At 37.0% G+C, this 24,630-nt stretch overlaps 5 protein-coding genes across 5 annotated transcripts; all 5 read left to right on the top strand.

The window, feature by feature from the left end:
* Positions 1-18,302: 18,302 nt before the first annotated feature.
* On the top strand, positions 18,303-19,061 carry LOC135752551 (histone H1-like). The gene has a single exon (XM_065271051.2). It carries the CDS (start codon positions 18,438-18,440, stop codon positions 19,059-19,061), a length of 624 nt encoding a protein of 207 aa, XP_065127123.2. The 5' UTR covers positions 18,303-18,437.
* Positions 19,062-19,982: 921 nt separating this feature from the next.
* Positions 19,983-20,390, top strand: LOC135752577 (histone H2A). Its single transcript, XM_065271075.2, has one exon. The coding sequence runs from the start codon at positions 20,004-20,006 to the stop codon at positions 20,388-20,390; it is 387 nt and encodes a 128-aa protein (XP_065127147.2). The 5' UTR covers positions 19,983-20,003.
* A 784-nt stretch (positions 20,391-21,174) lies between these two features.
* Positions 21,175-21,820, top strand: LOC135752615 (histone H3). The gene has a single exon (XM_065271112.2). The coding sequence runs from the start codon at positions 21,196-21,198 to the stop codon at positions 21,604-21,606; it is 411 nt and encodes a 136-aa protein (XP_065127184.1). The 5' UTR covers positions 21,175-21,195; the 3' UTR covers positions 21,607-21,820.
* A 259-nt stretch (positions 21,821-22,079) lies between these two features.
* On the top strand, positions 22,080-22,663 carry LOC135752600 (histone H4). The gene has a single exon (XM_065271096.2). The coding sequence runs from the start codon at positions 22,082-22,084 to the stop codon at positions 22,391-22,393; it is 312 nt and encodes a 103-aa protein (XP_065127168.2). The 5' UTR covers positions 22,080-22,081; the 3' UTR covers positions 22,394-22,663.
* Positions 22,664-24,197: 1,534 nt separating this feature from the next.
* On the top strand, positions 24,198-24,630 carry LOC135752496 (histone H2B-like). The gene has a single exon (XM_065270974.2). It carries the CDS (start codon positions 24,198-24,200, stop codon positions 24,555-24,557), a length of 360 nt encoding a protein of 119 aa, XP_065127046.2. The 3' UTR covers positions 24,558-24,630.

Consider the following 24,630-nt stretch of genomic DNA (forward strand, 5'->3'; position numbering starts at 1 on the left):
GCTTACAAGGTTTGGTGTGTGAGCGTGTGAACTGACAGAAATGCGTCTGTCTCATGGTGGGACTTGAGAGCCTAGGTTATATCAACATATGTCAAATTAAGTTACCTGATATCCACTTAATTTTATAAGTTATAAACATTCATTTAAAATAACATACAGCGTATGTATTAGGCCTATTTGCTTAAATTGCATTTTAACAAAGAAACTGCAAGGGTTGAAATTAAAACCCAACGCGCTGGTGAAAACTGGATAAACCGGTTTTCTTTTGATTCCCTGATGATGAGGTGATCGATTAGCATTGGGGGTTGGCAAAGAATTGGCAGACCTAGGGGTGGGTGGTTTTTAATTTCTTGACTCTTGTGTCACTGGTAGCTGCTAAAACAAGCAGCTAAACCATGTACAATTAATTACATTTTGGAATTAACTTCCTTCATGTCTTTTTATTACACTGTAAAAAATATTTTCTGAATTTTTAAGTAGTTAGCATTAAATATGTTTACAAACAATTGGTTTACAAACTCTGGGATGTTTGTGATTATCATCATTCAGAAAAGTGGTGCTTGTGTTTAGACTTGTGTTTTACGTGATTAAATCATGAAGATTACATTAGTTTCTTTTCAGTGTAGAACAGTTTGTAATCAAAATGCAAAAATATAGTATATTTATAAACATCGCTGAAACAAAGAGTGAATTAAAATTAAAAAAGTAATAAAGTTAAAGCTGCTGATAATTTTGTTTATATTTACTAGCCTTTTCTGAGTGAAAAATGTTTAGATTTTGTTAAGTAGTCTAATACTCCAATTTATTTCAGTGTGGGTTTCTCATTTTTATCAGCTTTCTTTTGCTTTTCAAAGGGCCGTCTACCTTTGCTACCGCCAGTGCTTTAATGTGGGCCGGTAGGCGCCAGTACTCAGTACCGCCACTTCCAAATATAGCTCTTGCGTACCACCACCTCTCCCTGCGCCCAGAACGTACTTCTAGCGTACCAAAACGCTCATTTGCACATCTGTTTAAATCAGAGGCTTAATTTAATCCTTTGGCTGCGCTGCCGCTTTTCAAAGCGCCCTTCACAATGCAAGCTACCTAATTCGTCCCACCGAGAGCAGAGACTACATTACCCATACACCTTTGAGTTTTACAAGTTAAAAGCGCATGCGTAGCTTTTGCTGCTGTCAATAGGCTTGTTCGACTTCATGCGGCGCCCCGAGAATCGACAGCCGGAAGACGTCACAGTATCGCGAGAGCGAGGCGAAATATGATTTCTTGAATCATTCTCGCGGTACTCTGACGTCATCCGGCTGTCGGTTCTTGTGGCGCCGCATGAAGTCGAACAAGCATAGTGTTAACAACGTGGTTTGGAGAGGTGTGTGAAACGCGCAACCATAGCTGCTCTGTTAAAATGAAAATACAATGAATACTTAATATGCCCTCCTGGTTTTAGACTCTGAGGAGTAAAAGAACAAGGTCAGAATCAGAGGACTCTCGCTGGCTGACATCCCACCAAGCCAGAATGATATCGCTGCAGGTACCCTTTTGTAGGTAGGCTACGTGACAATCTCTGCTGTCGCGGCTGTCAGCTTGGTTCCCCTCGACGCAACTTCGGATTTCCTCAGACGATGTGCAGTGTAAAAACATTATTGAAATTGTATTATACATACTTGCTAAACTACAAGTGAACAAAATTTCAATGAATTTGAACGACGCGCACAGGAGTTTTATCACCCGCAAAATGGAAAACAATGGGACAAAATAAAGTGATGACTTTCGAGTTTCAAATGGCCAATATTTTGTTATTCTTGAACATGGTCTTGGTGTCCAGAGAGTATCTTTGCCCGACAGCGACAATATGTTATTAAAAAATAAATTACATCATTATGGATAAATGAGTGCTTGCAGAATATATATATTTGAGAATGCTTATCAGTACTTTTTTGTTTCTTTAACTTTAAAGAGGAATATTCTTCTTTAGAGATGGGCAATTTTCAGCAATAGCACATCTATTGCTGAAAATTGCCCATCTCTAAAGAAGAATATTCATTTTGAGCTCATAAAAAAGATTGTTCGCTTATTTAAATGATTTTTTTTATGTTTTTATGCACGTTTAGTTTTGGTGCAATTTCATCAAAAGCTTATAATTAGGAAATACACACAACACGCTTAACGTATATTTTCTATATGTTAAAAATGTTGTAAAAATTGCGTATTCTTATATAATAAGAATAACAATATGATACATTTATATTGCGCTCAAAATGATTTAGAAATGGAAAAAGGAATTCTTCTCAACTGAGTGCTTGCAGAATATATATATTTGAGAATGCTTATCAGTACTTTTTTGTTTCTTCAACTTTAAAGATGAATATTCTCCTTTAGAGATGGGCAATTTTCAGCAATAGCACATTATATTCAACATTTTGAGCTCATAAAAAAGATTTTTCGCTTATTTAAATTACTTTTTTATGTTTTTATGCACGTTTAGTTTTGGTGCAATTTCATCAAAAGCTTGTAATTAGGAAATTCACACAACATGCTTAACGTATATTTTCCATATGTTAAAAATGTTGTAAAAATTGCGTATTCTTATATAATAAGAATAAAAATATGATATATTTATATTGCGCTCAAAATGATTTAGAAATGGAAAAAGGAATTCTTCTCAACTACCACCAATAAAGTTTTAAAATTCTTCTTTAGAAAAACGGCATTTAAACCCACGTGCACCGAACAAGAAAACGTATGCTTACATACAGTCCGTGTATGATATATTTTTTATTTAGTTTTACATATTTTTATTTATATGCATTTAATAATAGTCTACCGTAAGGTCATAATGTACACACTGTTAAAAATGATTCAGTGGCTTTGTAAATATCTCTAAAATACATGATTAAAGTAACTTAATAAAATCTCTTAATGCAGTTATGCGATTTTTTTAGTTGGAAAATAAATTACTTAAAATAGAACAGATATTTTGTGTAAAATGTACATATATTATTTGATGTATACGCCTTAATAATATAAGTATTACATTTACAGATTATTTTAGTCAATATATTTAAAAAGGTCAGAGTAATATATTTAAGTTTTTTAAACTGTAATAATTGCATATTTCAAATTATTATTATTTCTATTTGACATCAAAAATGTGTAAGTTTTACGCCTAACTTGAAGTATGAATTACTTATATTTTCACATTGATATTATTTGAGTAAATGTAGGCAAAAAATAAATTAATAATAAGTAGAAAAAATGTCAATTTTAAACAATCATATAGCCAACGGTTTTTAATCATCAACAAAGAAACTGCACATTTTGCCGATGACAAACACCTCAGAAACTCCTCCAATTTATGAATATTTACACTCACAATATGATTTTATTTCCTTAGTACAAAAGTATAACATATTATACAAATTCTCAGTGAAATGTATTAAACACCATTGCATACTTTTTATCGTGTTTCATACCATGTAAAGGGAAACATGATAATATAAAAAGTAGCCTACTGTTCAGTAATGCAGAAAAGTGCAACACAACCATGTTAAAGCTATTAAAACGTTCAGATGCAAAAATGAACTAAATGTAAAATTAGATAAACTAGTTAATGATATTGCGTAAATGCGCTCGGTCTCTTCAAAGGTCTTCGCGAATTATTTTGTTATAAGACTCGATTATCATACATCACGTCTGTTCTACTGTAAGTACACGGAAAAAATAAGACAAATGATGCGCGTTTGAGTCCGATTTTTATGAAGAATACAGTATGTGACTGTTTATGTAACTGGCAAAAGAAAACTTCGCCAACAAAATGTTTGCCAAAAAGCATGCATTTGTATGACATCAAAGTCTATCGCCTAAACATTGATAATCCGTGTCATGTTACTTCAATATCATACAGTATACGCTAAGCATGAAGTCGAGCACACACATTGTCGTCAGTATGGCCTACATGAAACACGCCTGCCCTCTACAGGTTTTTATATTTCCTGCGTCCCCAACCGAACTCCCCTTCTGCGGGATCTCGCAGAATTTCGGAAGTCTCCGCGGCATTCTGCTCTCAGAGACGCGCATTTTTAAAGGCCACATCTTGTATCAGATGTGAACACAAAAGGAATAATGGGTTTAATTATGCTTTCACTTCATTTCCTGACAGTTTCACTTGTTAGTGGGGATAGCAAAGACTAACAAGATAACACCGAATTACATACAATATAATTACCTTACTAAATCTAAGAGAATGCAAACACATTACAATATTTTTTCCTCCGCCCGACGGCAGGGCGCAGATACACTTTTGTAGCCCGACAGGAATTCGCCATAGCCCCGGGACGTCGGGGTAGAGATTTTGCGAGCCCTGCATAGGTTTGTTTTGTAAACGACTTTCTTTAAAGTGAATTTCGTTTTGTATAAATTGTATCTTAATATGAATCAATGTTTAATCAAACAATTGCCTTGATTTAATAAATAAGAAGCAAACCAAGAATGTCTGTGGTGTGGATTGAAGTGAACCCACTATATTTCCGCAGCCTACGTCTTTCTGCTTTTAATGCATTTCTTAAATTAATGTCTCAATTACACAGTAGGCTTATAAGTAGTTATGATAGGCTATTTGTTGCTTAAAAGCAATAGGCTATATTGTATAAAGTGTAGCAATAAATGTGGCGTGACTTATAGTGCTGAGTTAGAGAGCTGGTAGGCTATATCAAACAACATCACTGTGATCAGATGTTTTCTTTCTATTTTTAAACCCCGCTGTCATATTTGTTGTGTGTTTATTTTATTGAGAGGAAAGCGCGCAGCACATATTGATAACGTGTTGTTATTCAAAATACGTTTTCCACTTGCTTGCAAAAAAAGTTCTCAGTGATTATTGCTGATAGCTGCTCGGGAATATTTTTCTCATAAGAACCATAATGTAACGCAACATTCAACTTCTTTATAATAGTTTTTTAATAGTTATCAGGCTTACTTATAATTTTACTGTTTTTAACATAACATGCAATAGATAAAATACACCATATGAAGTAGTATCCATGTCTAACTATACAGAGTAGTATGTTTTTTACATTTCTGATTGGGCGGGCCAGCTGTCAATCTGGGTGGGCCCAGGCCCGTCCAGGCCCGTCCAGGCCCGCCCATAGCCCAATTTCATGGTACTGACCGTGTTCTACAATATATATATAAAATGGTTTGCAATTTAACTGTCTTACATATAATAATAATAATAATAAATTTTATTTATAACGCGCCTTTCTCAAACTCAAAGCGCTACAACATACATACAAAATAATCAAACAATAAAGCATTACAGTAAAAAGGATAAAACAAATACATAAGTTTATGCATTAAAAGCATGACTAAAAAGATGTGTCTTAAGAAGTTTCTTAAAACAGTCCATAGAAGCAGCATCCCTGATAGACGCAGGTAATGCATTCCATAGCTTTGGTGCCTTATAGAAGAAGGCCCTGCCCCCCATGGTTTTTAATTTACAATGAGGCTGCAACAGAGAAAGAGAGCCAGCAGAGCGGAGAGAGCGAGCAGGAATGGATGGAGTAATTAACTCACAGATGTAATCTGGAGCCAACCCATGTACTGCTTTATAGGTTAAAATCAAAATTTTAAAAACAATACGCGACTGAACTGGAAGCCAGTGAAGTTGTTGGAGTACAGGTGTTATGTGATGGCGTGATGATGTGTGGGTCAAAACACGTGCAGCAGAGTTCTGTATATATTGCAACTTCTTAATGGAGTTAGCTGGTAGACCAGCAAAAAGAGAATTACAATAATCAAGCCTTGACGTGATGAAAGCATGAATGAGCCTCTCTGCGTCAGGCCTAGAGAGAAACGGTCTGATGCGCGCAATATTCCTCAGATGGAAAAAAGCAACCTTTGTTATATTTTTAAAATGTGAATTAAAAGTTAGCTGGGCATCAAAAATCACGCCCAAGTTGCGAACCTGGCCAGAAGGGGACAATTGAGTATTGTCTACTGTAATCTTAAAATCCTCACATTTACTAACATTCAAAGGAGTGCCAATTAATAATACTTCAGTTTTGGAGCAATTCAGTCTTAGGAAATTGAGTTTCATCCACCCTTTAATTTCCAGCAAACAGTCAGACAGTTTAGAGGAGGAAGAATTAAAATCAGGCTGAGAGCTTATATAAATCTGGGTGTCGTCTGCGTAGCAGTGATAGCTCAGGCCATGCTTCCGAATAATCTGCCCAAGGGGCAACATATAAACACTAAATAAAATAGGACCCAAAACTGACCCCTGAGGGACACCCTGACACAGTGGAGCAGTCTGAGATCTATTTGAACCCAGATAGACAAATTGGGAGCGTTCTGAGAGGTAAGATTTAAACCAAGTTAACACAGTTCCAGACAGACCGGTCCACTTATGCAATCTGTCCAATAATATACTGTGACAAATGGTATCAAATGCAGCAGTAAGGTCTAACATGACCAAAATACCACAAGCCCCAGAGTCAGCTATAACAAGGAGATCATTGAGAACTCTGACCAATGCAGTCTCTGTAGGGGAGAGCGGGGTAAGTTGTCACACGGGTAAGTTGTCACACTGTTCATAACTCCAACACTACAGGCTCTATCTTAAAAATCAAATAGCCACTTTATGTGACTTCTTCTTCTATAGTCAACTTCCTGTTCACATGTGGTCAAGATCACTGTAATCTGAGGTTAGCACAATTTTCTTATTTTTCTGCTTAAAAAGTAAAAAAAAATCACTTTACATTTTATGCAATACAACTTTGTTAGGTGTGAATGTTTAAAATGATTATTTTGCACAAAATAGAGGAGACCGTAAAGTGTCTTTTGATACTTTAGCTAAAGTGATATGATGAGCTAAACTTGAGATTTAGACAACATTAGCACACAAGTAAGTATGGGGCAAGTTGTCTCAATGACTTTGGGGCAAGTCGTCACATGTGACTACTTGCCCCTGTACAAACAAACACATCGAACATGCTCAGAAAACATGATAAATTGTGATATTGTAATTTCTTTCTAATTGCAATAAGTTGTTTGAAGGAAGGAAGGAAGGAAGGAAGAAAAATCATGCAAGAGTCATCATCAGATGATGAAGAGTGCTTCTGCCTCGTCTGTGTAGAGCCATTTTCAAAGAGTCGTCCAAAGGAGACCTGGGTAAAATGTGTAAAATGCAACAATTGGGCCCATGATGCTTGCACCTCAGGCAAGGCAATTTATGTGTGTCAGAATTGTGATTCTGGAGATGAGTCCTATTAGTCATACAGGGCATCTGTTTTGTTCAGAGGTTAAACATGTTAAGTTAAGCAAGTTATCTGCAGCGTTCCATTCAGTTATCTGGTTTTATGTGAAAGCCATAGAACATTTGAACCAAAGTTCAAAGTAAAGTGGTCTTGCCACTTAATTGAAATGTGCATTATTTGGATTGAAATAATTGTTTTTCCAGATTCTCCAGGCACGGATGTTTATATTTCCAGTTTGGTTTGAGTTTAAAAATTAAAATCAATATTCACAATTAAGTAGTTGTGTTCTTATTTTTAGATAATCTAGTGTGACAACTTACCCGCCCTAGTGTGACAACTTACCCTCCGATGGGGCAAATTGTCACAAGTGCACAGTCACTATTCAACAGTCTACAACTCTGTAATGAGATAAGATATAAAGATGTTATGAATACAACATATGTGCCCAAGACTTCCTTCTTTCATTTGGTATGAGATTTATACCATTTTGATGTATGGTGCTCAGTAAATGTTAGACAGTGTGAAAAGTGTGACAACATACCCCGCTCTCCCCTACTGTGTCCAGATCTAAACCCAGATTGAAATCTTTCTAATAGGCTATTAGTACGGAGGTGAGTATGGAGTTGGCCAACAACCACACGCTCGAGCACTTTTGCCAGAAAAGGTAAATTAGAAATGGGTCGATAATTTGCCAGATCAGTTAAATCACTCCCATTTTTTTAAGAACTGGCGTACTGCGGCCATTTTTAAAGCAGAAAAGACATTCCCTGAATTAAGTGAAGCATTTACAATAGTAGTAATGTGAGGTAAAATGACAGGCAGACAACTTTTTAAAACAGTCGTAGGGAGTGGATCCAGTATGCAAGTAGTAGAGTTCATGGACAAAACAAGTTTAGAAATAAGATCAGAGTTAACAACACTAAAACTTGAAAAAGCAATCCCAGAGAGATTGGGAGGATGCACCTCAACAAGCTCAGGAGCATCTTCACAAGCAATCACATTATAAATATTCTCAATGTTTGTTGAAAAATTATTGAGAAATGCATTACACTGCTCAGTGGTAGAGCAGTTCAAATCACTGGGAGGTTTAATTAAATTGTTAACTGTTCTAAACAAAACACGGGGATTATGGATTTCATTAGCAATGATATTGGAATAATATGCCCCTTTTGCAGCTTTAAGAGCATTTTGGTACTCAATCTGATGCTGATCAAACATTAATCTGTGAACAGTTAGACCAGTTTTTTTGTATTTCCGCTCCAACTGTCTGCCTAGCGCCTTTAATTTACGTAACTCAGATGTATACCAAGGAGATGATCTCTTAAAAGACACAACACGTTTTTTCAGAGGGGCAAATTCATCCAAAATAGATGAAAAAGCAGCGTTATACTCGTCAACGGAAGCCGTAATTGGCAAGTCACCCACAGTACGATGTAAAAGATCAAAATCAATATCGCCGATTTTCCTAAAACAGACAACACGTTCTTTCCAGAGATGTATAAAGTACTAGCGACCCAGACTTGAGTAAAAGTACAAGTGCTCTATCAAAAAAGTGACTTGAGTAGAAGTTGAAGTGCTCTTTAAGCACAGCACTTAAGTGGAAGTACTAAAGTATTAAACATGCTTTGTACTTAAGTATTGCAAGTAGTTTATTTTAAAATATACTACTCAAGTACTGAAAGTAAAAGTACAAGTATTGTGTAATGTAGTTATTAAAGAAAATAGTCAAAAGTTTGAATATAATATTGTTTATATTATTTCAAATGTTTAAGCTAAAGGACACTTACAATTCCTTTGGCTGTAGCAGGAGTACAAGGACATGAATGTTCAGATAATTCAGATTAATTTAACTGATATGGCGATAGAGAATTCAGAATTAATGAAATATTAGTCGATAAAATGGTAATAGGTAAAGGTACAAGGTGTTTCATTGAATTTAGGTTTCCTTCTTTCGCGCACACTCGCCCTTTCTTGCGCATTCTCTCTCTCTCTGTCTTTCTCGCGCACTTTGGTTCTCTCTTCGCTTCACATTTGTCAACAACCCTGGCTCATATTTGTGAGTGAGAGGTTGGGAGGGGTCGCCCTTTACTATCTCCAATTGGTTCAGACCACCATGTGACCATGATTCGTAACATTTGAGAGTAACTATGCAGCACATAAAAAATGTATTGGAGTAAAAGTATTAAACTCAAAGAAAAAATGTACTGAAGTAAAAGTGGAAGTAGGAGAAAAAAATAATACTTCAGTAGAGTACAGATACTGTCTTTTAGTACTTAAGTACAGTAGTGAAGTAGTTCTACTTCGTTACTATACATCTCTGGTTCTTTCACAGTCTGCAAAGAAGGAGGGGTCAAATTGAACGTAATGAGCTTATGATCACTTATACATACATCAGTACACTCTAGTTGTTCAATAGCTACTCCTGAAGTGCAGACCAGATCCAATGTATGTCCATGTTTGTGTGTCGGAAAGTTAACATGCTGAGTGAAATTAAAACATTCTAATGCATCCATGAGGCACACAGCATTATTGCAAGCCAAATTGTCAACATGAATATTTAGATCGCCAGTTAAAAGAATAACTGGACAGAGCGCACTAGCAAGTGTCAAATACTCAGTAAATTCAGATAAAAATGCAGAGTTAGGTTTTGGAGGACGATACAGGTTTAACACAAGAACAGATGAGAGACCAGTCAGCTTGAAAGCCAGGCATTCAAATGATGAGAAACACGGTAGTGTAACCTCCGTTACTCCAACATCAGCTCTATAAATGACAGCAAGACCGCCACCACGGCCCGTGAGTCGCGGACGGTCAAAATAAGTGTAACCAGGCAAAGCACACATATTTAGATTGAGATAGTCATTGGGCTGATGCCATGTTTCACAAAGACAGAAAATTTTTTTTTCTTTTTTTCTTTTTTTCTTGTTCTTTTTCTTTCTTTATTAATAATAAAACACTTCAATTAAAACAAAAAACATATATTTTGTGTCATTATCTGACAATTTTAAGTGTTTTTCCTGGTGGTTGGGGCTGGGACAGGAAAGCCACCATTTTCATAGAATGCATTGCATTGAAAGACAGATTTTGTTATTGTGATTTAGTTATCTGTTGTTTATTTTCATAATATTTAATTAATGTTAGAGTTCCCTCTTACACCATTCATCCCAGGGATTCCCCAGGGTCTTAAAGCTCGTAGGCTGCGCAAATGCGCAGTTTCAAATGCAGTGCTTTAATTCTGTTTACAAACTTAAAGACGTAAAAGAAAATTTGTATATATTTAGAATGATGGATATAGAATGTACAATATGTTTTTTGCTCATTTTGTTTAAAAGCATGATCAACGTAGGTCTACATATAATAATAACAAGGAAATATGCTTCTAACGACAGGCGAAGAGCTCTCATTCAACCCACACAAGTTTGCGATGCAGCTTGCAAATTTTCATTTGAACTATATTTTCGGGAAACACCAAATCGTTGAACTTAATCAGTAACGACAAAACTTACGACAGTAGTTGGCTAACGATGCTTTCGGAAAACGCACCCCTGAAACGGCTCTGTCTAAGTTAAGCTGCTGTCCAATCAAAACACACCAAACAAGCTACACAATCACAACACACCACACAAGCTACACAATCAGAACTCAATACGTACTTCTGAAGGAGGGACTTTATAGAACAAGAACAAGGAAGACATCAGCCCATTTTGAGGACAGTGAAAACAATTTACTTACAGATAAGTAAATTGTGTGAAAAAATAATGTTCGGTTTTACACACTAAACATGACCACATGTTATATTGTGCAGTGTAAACACAAACAAAGCTTCAAAAACACAGGTAAACTGGAGATTTAAATAATCCGGTGCCAGTAATTTTACAAATCCTGATTGTTCTGTTATATACGGAGCCCTTCTCATGACATGGTAAAACTTTTTTTTTAAATCGTGGCCACGAATTAGCAATTCGTTACCACGAATTAGTAAATCGTGTGCACGTTTTAGTAATTCGTTCCCTCATTTAAGCTAAATCGTGCGCACGATTTAGTAATTTGTTCCCTCGTTTAAGCTAAATCGTGTGCACGTTTTAGTAATTTGTTCCCTCGATTAAATTAAATCGTGCCCACATTTTATTAACTCGTTCCCTCGATTAAGTTAAATCGTGCCCACGTTTTATGAATAAGTGCCCAGAATTTCATTTAAACCATCGGAATAGTGACGCTTATCGCAGCTCAATGCATTAATACATTGCTATTAAGTATAAAATTTAGGGGTGACCCCGAATAGTCGAAGATTCGATGCATCGATAGAAGCCTGATTCGACTACCAATCTCACAGTCCAATCGTGGCAGATGTGTTATGAAATGAGGATCATTCAATTTTAGCCGTATATGGGTTCACACATTATCTGATTTCACATATAACAGCTTTCTCACAATATATTAATATACAGCATATTATTATAATGCTGCAAATAATATGTGAAGTAACAGCTTTCAATAAATATTTTTAAAATGCGTTAATAAATCCAACATCCCCTGTGACCGGGCTACACGGAGGTTTCTTAGTTAATAAAACATTGCCTCTTTGTTTCTACATTTAAAAGACAAAGCTGGCAATTATATTATGGCTATAGATTTCTATTCTTTCAATAATTTATTTTATTTTATTTATAAATCACTCTGGGTTATCTGATTTGATTTAACTATTTGGCTTGTGTTTTGTTTCTGTGCACTTGAGGCATTTTGAATATTTGTTCTGCACCTTGTTACTTCTGATGACCTTATTTTATTTAAAAAATGTATCTATTATAAAACGTAAATTCTGATCTAATTTAAGTCTGTAAATTTTGGATAGCTTTTCGTTGTATCAATGTTGCGCTACTGCGTGGTGGCCATGCTTGCGCATGTAATTTAGCCGAACAGGCTAGGTGCTCTGCCTCTCATATTTAGGAGTTCATCAAGCTAAACATTAAAAAACGGATGTTTTTCGACGGGTATAAGTTTTTAAAATGTATTTATCATACATTTTGGTTATCTTGTCAAAAGTTAAACTACAAAACAGGTAAGCCGTTATTTAAAATTTCGGTGATGAAACGGAAACTATCTGCACCGAACCTATTTCTGCCTGACTTTTCTTGTGATTTAATATTATGGTTGGTGTTCACTTTTAAATGATAGCAAAGAGATTCCTGAAATAAATAATATCATCAGGTCTTTCTGTATCTAAAGTGAATACAGAGAGGATCAAAGTCAGAGCAAGCAAACAGGTAGCTATTTCTGTGCTAAATAATAACGCATAGTGTCTATAAAATCATTAATTTCAGTGTTTTTCTTGTTATAAATTAAAGTTTAATAAATTGTAAATAAAGATTAGTTTTTATCATTTACAGTCACAATCACAAATTATTTGTCATTTCTCATTTGTCGGGTTTTTTTTTTTGGTCATGACTGCTTTGACGCGCTATATCTCCAAATTAAATAAAAACACTGAATTAGCCGAGGTTTCCAAGGCAGAATCACCTTTGTTATTTTTTTAGGTTTAGTTATCAAAATTTATTTTTGTGTGATGTTCTGTAGATCTTGGCTTTAAAATGTTATGAGGAATAAATAAACAAATGTTGCCTTATATATTTTACCTTAAAAAAATAAATATATAAATGCATCGTCAGTTTTGTCTTCGTTCATCACTTGAAAGACAGTTTTGGTCACTTTAACAGAAAGTTGTTTATGTGTGCTGCTTGTGAAAGAAAATAAAAGTTAACAATTTGTACCTGGTCTGGCCCCCTCCCAACCCATGCAGACAAACATAGATATGATTCGACTATCGGTCGACTATGGAAAGATTCGACAATTCTGATTCAAATACGTAAATCCTTAGTCGAGGACACCCCTAAAAGATGCACACATTATTCATGAACACGTTCATCTCTGGCCTGGCTCTGTTATGTAATAGCTGATTGACAGGTGCGCAACTCCGTCTTTCGAACAGGTATAATTTTGTATAGTTACTCATTTAGGAAAATTATCCATGATTTAATGATTTTATTATTATTATGAAAATGTTTTTTTTTTTGCAGATTGATTACGATTTGTATACCCTAGTTTAAATACAAGACCTTTTTTTTTTTTACCACGGAGGGCCGGTGGTATACGGAATTTCCCGATAGATTTTTTGGTCCCACTCCGCCCCTGACTGTATTAATGCGTTAGGCGTCACATTAATGTCCCTACTTTTTAATGGCCTACTGTGCACGAATTAATAAAACCGTATAAGACCCAAGGTGTATGAATTTGATCCTTACATAGCACTGTATCATGAGCCAGTTAATGTCCCAATATGTTTTTTAATTCTGTGCAGGAATAAATAAAACGAACTATGTGACTTATTAATAAAGTGATTTTGCATTAAGCGTCATGTTAATGTCGGTTGTGTTAAGTTTTTTTTAATTCTGCACAGGAATTAATAAAACTGTATATGAAGTTTGGCTCATTAATAAGGTATATAGATCAATCTTGATCTTTACATACTGTATTTATGCGTTAAGCGTCATGTTAATGCCCCGATGGTTTATTTTTTATTATTCCGAGCAGGAATTAATAAAACTGTTTAAGACCCAAGATGTATGAATTTGATTCTTATATAGCACTGTATCGATGCGTTAGCTCACGTTATGTCCCAATATTTTTTATGTAATTCTGGGAAGGAGTTAATAAAACTGTATATATACACGAGCCTAAGGTGTATGAATTTTATTAGGGGTGTCCTCGACTAAGGATTTACGTATTTGAATCAGAATTGTCGAATCTTTCCATAGTCGACCGATAGTCGAATCATATCTATGTTTGTCTGCATGGGTTGGGAGGGGGCCAGACCAGGTACAAATTGTTAACTTTTATTTTCTTTCACAAGCAGCACACATAAACAACTATCTGTTAAAGGGACCAAAACTGTCTTTCAAGTGATGAACGAAGACAAAACTGACGATGCATTTATATATTTATTTTTTTTAAGGTAAAATACATAAGGCAACATTTGTTTATTTATTCCTCATAACATTTTAAAGCCAAGATCTACAGAACATCACACAAAAATACATTTTGATAACTAAACCTAAAAAAATAACAAAGGTGATTCTGCCTTGGAAACCTCGGCTAATTCAGTGTTTTTATTTAATTTGGAGATATAGCGCGTCAAAGCAGTCATGACCAAAAAAAAAACCCGACAAATGAGAAATGACAAATAATTTGTGATTGTGACTGTAAATGATAAAAACTAATCTTTATTTACAATTCATTAAACGTTAATTTATAACATGAAAAACACTGAAATTAATGATTTTATAGACACTATGCGTTATTATTTAGCACAGAAATACCTGTTTGCTTGCTCTGACTTTGATCCTCTCTGTATTCACTTTAGATACAGAAAGACCTGATGATATTATTTATTTCAGGAATCTCTTTGCTATCATTTAAAAGTGAACACCAACCATAATATTAAATCACAAGAAAAGTCAGGCAGAAATAGGTTCGGTGCAGATAGTTTCCGTTTCATCACCGAAATTTTAAATAACGGCTTACCTGTTTTGTAGTTTACCTTTTGACAAGATAACCAAAATGTATGATAAATACATTTTAAAAACTTATTCCCGTCGAAAAACATCCGTTTTTTAATGTTTAGCTTGATGAACTCCTAAATATGAGAGGCAGAGCACCTAGCCTGTTCGGCTAAATTACATGCGCAAGCATGGCCACCACGCAGTAGCGCAACATTGATACAACGAAAAGCTATCCAAAATTTACAGACTTAAATTAGATCAGAATTTACGTTTTATAATAGATACATTTTTTAAATAAAATAAGGTCATCAGAAGTAACAAGGTGCAGAACAAATATTCAAAATGCCTCAAGTGCACAGAAACAAAACACAAGCCAAATAGTTAAATCAAATCAGATAACCCAGAGTGATTTATAAATAAAATAAAATAAATTATTGAAAGAATAGAAATCTATAGCCATAATATAATTGCCAGCTTTGTCTTTTAAATGTAGAAACAAAGAGGCAATGTTTTATTAACTAAGAAACCTCCGTGTAGCCCGGTCACAGGGGATGTTGGATTTATTAACGCATTTTAAAAATATTTATTGAAAGCTGTTACTTCACATATTATTTGCAGCATTATAATAATATGCTGTATATTAATATATTGTGAGAAAGCTGTTATATGTGAAATCAGATAATGTGTGAACCCATATACGGCTAAAATTGAATGATCCTCATTTCATAACACATCTGCGACGATTGGACTGTGAGATTGGTAGTCGAATCAGGCTTCTCCTATCGATGCATCGAATCTTCGACTATTCGGGGTCACCCCTAAATTTTATACTTAATAGCAATGTATTAATGCATTGAGCTGCGATAAGCGTCACTATTCCGATGGTTTAAATGAAATTCTGGGCACTTATTCATAAAACGTGGGCACGATTTAACTTAATCGAGGGAACGAGTTAATAAAATGTGGGCACGATTTAATTTAATCGAGGGAACAAATTACTAAAACGTGCACACGATTTAGCTTAAACGAGGGAACAAATTACTAAATCGTGCGCACGATTTAGCTTAAATGAGGGAACGAATTACTAAAACGTGCGCACGATTTACTAATTCGTGGTAACGAATTGCTAATTCGTGGCCACGATTTAAAAAAAAAGTTTTACCATGTCATGAGAAGGGCTCCGTAGTTATAAGCATTTTTCTCCCCCTGCTGGTTGTTTTAAACTTTGCATTTCCCACTTATTTTTTTTTTTATTTATTTTTTTTGACAGTTGTACACATTTTACTCTGCAAATCATCTGATCTTTATCTTTCTGGTGTCAAGCCCTGGTAACAGAAGCAAGGCGTGGATCCCTCACAACACCTCACCAAACACACAAGACTTTATTTTCATTATTAATATTAATTTTATTTTCATAAAGCACAGAGGGTCAAAAACAATAGCAGTATGTTAATATCATTTTAATATCATAAATATAGACTTGACCTTCATATAGACTTTGAATCAAGCAATCAAAGAAAAAAAAAAACACAGACTGCTAAATAAACTTCAAATTTTAGTTGCTAAATCATTGACACAAACAAACACACTTATTTTAACTATTTAACATTACTTATTTGAAAATAAAAACTACATAGATGAATTAGTAACACTAATAATTAATGTAATTGAATGATTGCTTCATTAAAATGTTCAATTAATCAATCAATGCTTTATAAAGAAAGTAATAAAATGAAGAACAAATGACATCTGTGAACTTGTCGGTAAAATCCAGAGGAGCATCAAAGTTTGATTTCTTATTAATTTCAATCTTTGTCATGATCTTACTCAGTTAATATTAAAGATATCAAGGTTATATTTTCACACAATGTTCTTTACATTATGTAGGTGTCACGGTGAAATCCGTGTCATGTTTTGTGTCTGTCCTGATTACGTCACCTGGACAATTCATTGATTCCTCATCACACCTGCACATCATTAGTCTGTCTGTATTTATACCCCTGTTTGTGTTGTACTCACTTGCCGGATGATTGTCGCTGATGTCATGTTTGTTTCCAGTGTTGTAGTCATTGTTCGTACCTGCCCGTGTTGTTCCTCTTGTTTCATTTCATGTTTTTTATATTAAATGTTACCCTTTCGTGTGAACCCTGCGTTTGTGTCCTTACTCGTGTTCCCGAACGTGACAGTAGGATGATTGTTTATGTGCATTTGTTTCCAGCAATATATAAAGACACATGACAAAACAATAAAGAAGCAATTAAATTAATCTATACAACCAATAAGATTTGTCATACTTTTACAACGTAAATCCATTTTGCTCGAAAAGTTAATCCAGTTACAATTAACAGAAAAAATAAAGATATAAAAGGTAATTGCTTTCTTAACATGCCTTTCTAGTTTCTTGAGTAGTATGGCATGATTAGCTATATATATATATATATATATATATATATATATATATATATATATATATATATATATATATATATATATACAGAACCATCATATCCCCTAAACTCATGAACTTTGAAAATGTAAATCATAAGACCTGTATTTGTTTATGTATCTGCATCCGGAGAGGGAATCAAGCCAGAAGATCTCTCTTTTTTGGCTTCACAATCTAAACAGTGTACGTCAACTAAAGTGCTAATACTTTTTAAATTTCCAATGCATGAAATAACAAAGACAAACATTTAAACATTATCTGATTGTTTTAAGATTGAAGATAACTATTTTGAAACCTACACAGCTCATTTCTGGAACAGACAGGCAGCTAAATTATGTCATAATTGAACTCCAGTGTTGTCCTTAAAAAAATAAATATTATTTAGAATAATGGAATATCAATGTTTTAAATGGTCACATGAGTTACAAAACCTTACAATGATACTCACAGGAACATTAGGGTGCAACAAAGTTCTTGTCACAAATGAATTAAAGACATAGACCATTCCCTGTTAGTCATTTTATATTCTGGTTCTTTCTAAACTTGTGTTTTAATAATTACATAATTTAATATAAACGTGTTATGATCAATCAATATTATTTGTTAGAAATTTACTTTTTTTTTCAATTCATTCCTTATAAAAAAAAAACCCTGGGGAAGACCCTTATAGTCATAGATATTGTGTCCTGTATGATCAAACACTACTTGGAAACAAGGGCACAGATGTGTTATAACGAAGGAATAAATAAACTAAACTAAAAAACGATTCTAAATATTATTAAAGACACATAATCAAATAATTATCTAGATTACAACATCATTGCAAAACCACAAATCACATGAAATCCGTCCACTGCTTTTTCCAGAGACTGATGCTCGGCGTGCATTTGATCTGATTGTGCCAAAATAAAGAATTTACTGTCGTGTAGTTTGGTCTCAAAATAAAGCTCTGAATCTCAGCTCTGTGTTCTCGCTGTTTTTACCTCGCTAAACTTATAAAACACCACGGTTTTTATTCGATATTTCAGAGGAGAAAACACAGTTGGTGGCGACTCGAGAAGGCGCGCAGTCACAGACAGATTGAGTCTATAAGGTTCTCATGTGTTGTATAAGTGCGCGGCGCCTCTCGGCAGTCCAGCATTACTGATCGAGTTCAGTTCTTGTGACAGTTCAGATCTATTTAGAAGAATGGCAGAAACCGCTCCAGCTCCAGCTGCTCCACCGGCCAAAGCGCCCAAGAAGAAAACTGCAGCCAAGGCGAAGAAAACGGGTCCGAGCGTGAGCGAGCTCGTCGTCAAAGCTGTGACAGCCTCCAAAGAGAGAAGTGGCGTGTCCCTCGCTGCCCTGAAGAAAGCGCTCGCCGCCGCCGGCTACGACGTGGAGAAGAACAACTCCCGCGTCAAGATCGCCATCAAGGGTTTGGTGACTAAAGGCACCTTGGTTCAGACTAAAGGCACCGGCGCGTCTGGCTCATTCAAGCTGAACAAGAAGCAAGCAGAGACCAAGAAGGCCGCTCCTAAAGCAAAGAAACCCGCAGCCAAGAAACCCGCAGCTGCCAAGAAGCCCAAGGCTGCAGCAGCAAAGAAGACCGCCGCAAAGAAATCTCAGAAGAAGGCAAAGAAGCCCGCTGCCACAGCCGCTAAGAAGGCGACAAAGAGCCCTAAGAAGGCAACCAAGAGCCCCAAAAAAGCAAAGAAGCCTGCCGCTCCCAAGAAAGCAGCAAAGAGCCCCAAAAAGGCGAAGGTTGCGAAGCCCAAGACGGCAAAGCCTAAAGCGGCCAAGCCTAAAAAGGCCGCACCCAAAAAGAAGTAAAGTCACCAGCTGAGGTGTTTTGCTCTGGAAACAAACGGCTCTTTTAAGAGCCACCCACCACCTCACAAAAGGGTTTCATATCTGCATTTATTGATGTGTTTATATACACTATAACGTACTTTAATTTGAACAGTTAAATGAACCTGTGCTTGAGCGGCAGAGTTAAGCACTTAGCTGGCTGTTTCTTATCATCAAGTGGTGAATAACCAGACAGAGTTTAGATTAATGCAGAACTAGGCCTTAGTTATATTAGGACATTTATGCAGTTTTACAAACAAACCTTACAAAAACAATACTGGTGTGGATCTTGAGACAGAACATAATATATATATATATATATATATATATATATATATATATATATATATATATATTTATATATATATATATATTATGTACTGTCAGTTGTTCCCAAGATCCCATTTTAATCTGGGACTGGTAGCAGCACTTACGTGAATTTAGGGCTAACAACTGGTTAAAGAAGGGCATGCAATCCGATTTTCTCATCTTGAATTTAACTATAGCTATAGCAATTTATTAATAAATTAAAAATTAAAAATAGGTTTGTTGGCATGGTTAAAATGGATCTTTGCATTGCCAAAAAGAAACAAACATTAAATATATTTACAAACAAAACAGAAAAGATAAATATTATATCTATGGGTCCGTAGAATAAAAATACTAAAACGACAATGCAGTACAAAATCCTGTTATTTTGTTTAACACTGGTAATTACCATAAAATGTTTTATTTCTGTTAACTGAAAATGCCAGTAAGACTGAGAGGGTGGGGTTAAAGTTTGGAGGGAAGTTGACTGATTGGTTTACAGGTTTAACAGAATCCAACCAATAGGCGACAGGCAGACGGGTTTAAATACGAGAGGCTCCAGCTGCAGGACTTACATTTCTCTTCTGAGTTTGTGTTTGATAGATCAGAACTAAAATGAGCGGCAGAGGTAAAACCGGCGGTAAGGCGAGAGCGAAGGCCAAGACTCGCTCATCCAGAGCTGGACTGCAGTTCCCCGTCGGTCGTGTTCACAGACTTCTCCGTAAAGGCAACTATGCTGAGCGTGTCGGTGCCGGTGCTCCCGTCTATCTGGCCGCAGTGCTCGAGTATCTGACCGCTGAGATCCTGGAGTTGGCCGGAAACGCCGCTCGTGACAACAAGAAGACTCGCATCATTCCCCGTCATCTGCAGCTGGCGGTACGCAATGACGAGGAGCTAAACAAACTTTTGGGCGGTGTTACCATCGCTCAGGGCGGCGTGCTGCCCAACATCCAGGCTGTGCTGTTGCCCAAGAAGACCGAGAAGCCCGCCAAGTCCAAATAAACGAACACAAGTTCACTTCAACACAAAGGCTCTTTTAAGAGCCACCCACTTAAACTACGAGAGAGTTTGTTTCTATAAATATATCTGTTTGATGGACCACGTAAAGCGCACACACACTTCAAATATTTATATAAGGAATATTAAATAATGGTTTATCAAATGATTTGTTTTCTGAAGACCATTACTTTTAAGTGGTCTCCTCTATGGTAGTAAAGCACACTAACTTTAATTTCTTTAATTATACCAGAGTAGTGCCTCTAATCGCTGTAAGGTCCCCATGTTTAGACCCAAGCTCTCCCGCTAGATTTATAAAAAATAAGACACTGTATGAATAGTGATGTTCATTCTTTTCCCAGTGTATTAGTTACGTAGTTTTCTTACCATATCGTTTTATTTAAAAATTGGTACATTTGTTCTGTGAAACGGACATCTTCAAAATAATTTAATAAAATAGATAATTAGTTTATCGTGTATTAAAAAAACTGTATACACTGAGGGCTGTAATGTTTTGTGATTCCTCTGCTGTTGCTTGGATAAAAGTGTTTGTTAAATGTAAATATAAAAGTGTAATATGTGTAGGAGCAAATAAAACAAACGGCTTTTAGCGGGAAACCACTCGTTCTCGTTTGAAAACAGGAGACGCACAGCCATTGGCCAGCCGTCATACTCAGATGTCACACAGTAGCCAATCGCGTAACCGTACTCGCCCGTACTGGGCTTTAAAAGAGAACCGCCTGCGAAGAAACCGCCTGCGAAGAGATCAGTACAGTTTCTTCGTTGAATCCAGAAGAGGTTAGACGCAGCAATGGCAAGAACCAAGCAGACCGCTCGTAAATCTACTGGAGGCAAAGCCCCAAGGAAGCAGCTCGCTACTAAAGCCGCCCGTAAGAGCGCCCCGGCCACCGGTGGAGTGAAGAAGCCTCATCGTTACAGGCCCGGCACCGTGGCTTTGAGAGAGATCCGCCGTTACCAGAAATCAACCGAGCTGTTGATTCGCAAACTTCCCTTCCAGCGTCTGGTGAGAGAAATCGCTCAGGACTTCAAGACGGATCTGCGCTTCCAGAGCTCTGCTGTCATGGCCCTGCAGGAGTCCAGTGAGGCTTACTTGGTCGGTCTGTTCGAGGACACCAACCTGTGCGCCATCCACGCCAAGAGAGTCACCATCATGCCCAAAGACATCCAGCTGGCCCGCCGTATCCGCGGAGAGCGCGCATAAACCTGTGATCACAACAACACCCAAAGGCTCTTTTAAGAGCCACCCAAATACCCTAAACGAGACAATTTCTATTTGTGTTTAGCATGAATAAAGTACAACTGGTTTCTTTAAATGCGTTGGGCCTTTATTTGCCATACCAGGCATTTAAAAACGTCGTTTTAAAGCACATGTTGCAAGAACATGACACACTAGGCAGAATACATTAAAGCAATCTACTGAAAAATCATTCTGTTGTCAAGTTCTTTGTTGCACATTTGAAAAATTCTTGGAACTTGTGAATGAGATTATACATTTTGATTTATAAAATATAACTTAAAGTGACCGAAAATAAAAACGTGTATCTTTAAATGAAATAAAGGGGGGTCTGTTTTCAGCGTAGTCAGCTGTTTTCAACGCATGGTGTCTCCACCAGGTCCTGTAGGAGACTATAAAAGTCCTGTGCTGCAACACCGCGGTATGCATTTTAGCTGCAGTCATGTCCGGAAGAGGCAAAGGCGGTAAAGGACTCGGAAAAGGAGGCGCTAAGCGTCATCGTAAGGTTCTGCGTGATAACATCCAGGGTATCACCAAACCCGCCATCCGTCGTCTCGCTCGCCGTGGTGGTGTCAAGCGTATCTCCGGTCTGATCTACGAAGAGACCCGCGGTGTGTTGAAGGTGTTTCTGGAGAATGTTATCCGTGACGCCGTCACCTACACCGAGCACGCCAAGAGAAAGACCGTCACCGCTATGGATGTCGTGTACGTGCTGAAGAGACAGGGACGCACACTGTACGGTTTCGGAGGTTAAACGAGTAAAAGGAAAAAACAAAACCCAACGGCTCTTTTAAGAGCCACCCAAACTTTCATCTAAAGAGCTGAACCTTAAAGTGACATTTCTTAATTTTAAATGTTTAATGTGGTTCATTGAGATGCGTTTTTCATAAAACGTACACTTTCTGACACTGATAATTTTTGATGTTTGTGGTAAACTGTTTTTTTTTAAAAACTGTGTGTTTGGTATCATTGAGCACAAATACGTAATGTTATTGTTTCTTTATTCCTCTTTGCGATTGTTTTGACGAAGGTTAAGAGGCTGTTCAACTCCGCGTCCAGATTTTATTTTGTGGTCCAGATAATCGCAATACGAGGACATAAAGAGGATCTGAGCAAAACTATAGCAAAGGCGAAATCGCAGGTAAATTCGTTTATAATATAAAAATGTTTATTGTTTTTAGTAATGAATTAGTCAAGAGCTTTTGGAAAGAAATTAATTTTCAACAAAGAAACACACTGGCATGGCTGTTATACTCTACAATATTCGTTTTATAATTAATTATGAGATTGTGCACATTATTGGGTAGAACCAAATTAGAAGAATATCAGTAGAAGAATATATACAAAAATAAAAGAGAAATGAGTTAAAGAGCGGGAAATGAGAACAAAGAAAAATGAAGAGGATGGGGGAAGGGCGTTCAAATGTAAGACTGGATGTAAGTCCGCTTTCATTGGCTCTCTTTCTGACCCGTCAAACTCTGACCTGACCAATAGAAACATTTAAAGATTGGGCTAACAAAGACATCCAATCAGAGCACGGTCTCTGTTTGCTGAACATTTACATAGAGCTGGGTATAAATAACCCTGCACGTTACCTCAAGATTATTCCGTTTCGTTTGAAATCTGAAGCGTCATCATGCCTGAGCCAGCAAAGCCCGCGCCCAAGAAGGGTTCAAAGAAAGCCGTCACCAAGAGCGCCGCTAAGAGTGGAAAAAAGGAGCCTGGGTGCCAGCCGATCTTAGCCCCGCCCACAACATTTTGAGGAACGGGAAGATCGGTCTGGAGTTTCACCGTTGAGGAGCTACTATGCTCGACCGAGAGCTGGTCGACCAATCAAATTGTCAGGGCGGGCTTTATACGATGATGGACAGATGATCAGTAACGTCAATCAACCACGTCACCAAAGAGCGCGTGTGTTGAATCTGTTGTTTACAACGAAATGGCTGCCGCGGTAGAAATCAGACGTGTGGACTCTGACATTGAGTCTGTTCTAAAAGATATCGACAGAGCATTGATTTTAAAAGAGGAACAGAGAAACGCGAGCAAGGCATTTGTTGATGTTTTTGCCATCCTACGGGATTTGACAAGAGTTGTCGCACTTATGAAGGATCAAGTTAAAAAAGCAACTGAAATGGTTATCACGGCGATGCAACTCTGTGTGCACGACGAGATGGATATTATAAGCGGTCGTTGCCAGCTTCTTTTCGGAAGCTCGGAATCGTGGAGGGATATGCTAGGCTCCGATATTTTTCAAGCAAACGTAATGGGTATCGTCGTGGATGAAGTTCAACTAATGTACAAATGGTAAGAGATAGTCTTACTGTATGACTTAATGTGATATGAATGAAATGTTGTAAAATTAGTATGTGTTGATGTACGTTCGCAAACTCAGACTTGTAGTGTGGGTCATTGTAGCGAAATAACTAGCAGTTCGGTCAAGCTGCAAATACGTCATTTCAACATAAGTCACACACCCCGTTGCTCTGATTGGTCGTAGGTCTATCCAATTGAGTGCAGAGGCATTTTTCGGTTGAGACACGCCTCATAATTATAGCTCAATGGAGCGGTATCAGACTCAAATTCTGACTAGAGTTGAGTATGACAACGTCAGGCTAGGAAAGAAGCGCAAGAGGTCCAGGAAGGAGAGCTACGCCATCTACGTGTACAAAGTCCTGAAGCAGGTTCATCCCGACACCGGCATTTCTTCAAAGGCGATGGGCATCATGAACTCTTTCGTCAACGACATCTTTGAGCGCATCGCCGGTGAGTCTTCTCGTCTCGCTCACTACAACAAGCGCTCCACCATCACCTCGAGAGAGATCCAGACCGCCGTGCGTCTCCTGCTGCCCGGTGAACTCGCCAAACACGCCGTGTCTGAGGGAACAAAGGCCGTCACCAAATACACGAGCTCCAAGTAAAGCCGAGAGTACCCAATCTGAACCCAAAGGCTCGTTTAAGAGCCACCCACCGTTTCCAGAAAAGAGCTTCTAA

This window comes from Paramisgurnus dabryanus, chromosome 1, assembly GCF_030506205.2.
Source record: "Paramisgurnus dabryanus chromosome 1, PD_genome_1.1, whole genome shotgun sequence".
Taxonomy (NCBI): Eukaryota; Metazoa; Chordata; class Actinopteri; order Cypriniformes; family Cobitidae; genus Paramisgurnus; species Paramisgurnus dabryanus.

What these genes read in the sequence shown, in the direction of transcription:
- LOC135752551 (XM_065271051.2), top strand. Translation starts at nt 18,438, where the DNA reads ATGGCAGAAACCGCTCCAGCTCCAGCTGCTCCACCGGCCAAAGCGCCC.
- LOC135752577 (XM_065271075.2), top strand. Translation starts at nt 20,004, where the DNA reads ATGAGCGGCAGAGGTAAAACCGGCGGTAAGGCGAGAGCGAAGGCCAAG.
- LOC135752615 (XM_065271112.2), top strand. Translation starts at nt 21,196, where the DNA reads ATGGCAAGAACCAAGCAGACCGCTCGTAAATCTACTGGAGGCAAAGCC.
- LOC135752600 (XM_065271096.2), top strand. Translation starts at nt 22,082, where the DNA reads ATGTCCGGAAGAGGCAAAGGCGGTAAAGGACTCGGAAAAGGAGGCGCT.
- LOC135752496 (XM_065270974.2), top strand. Translation starts at nt 24,198, where the DNA reads ATGGAGCGGTATCAGACTCAAATTCTGACTAGAGTTGAGTATGACAAC.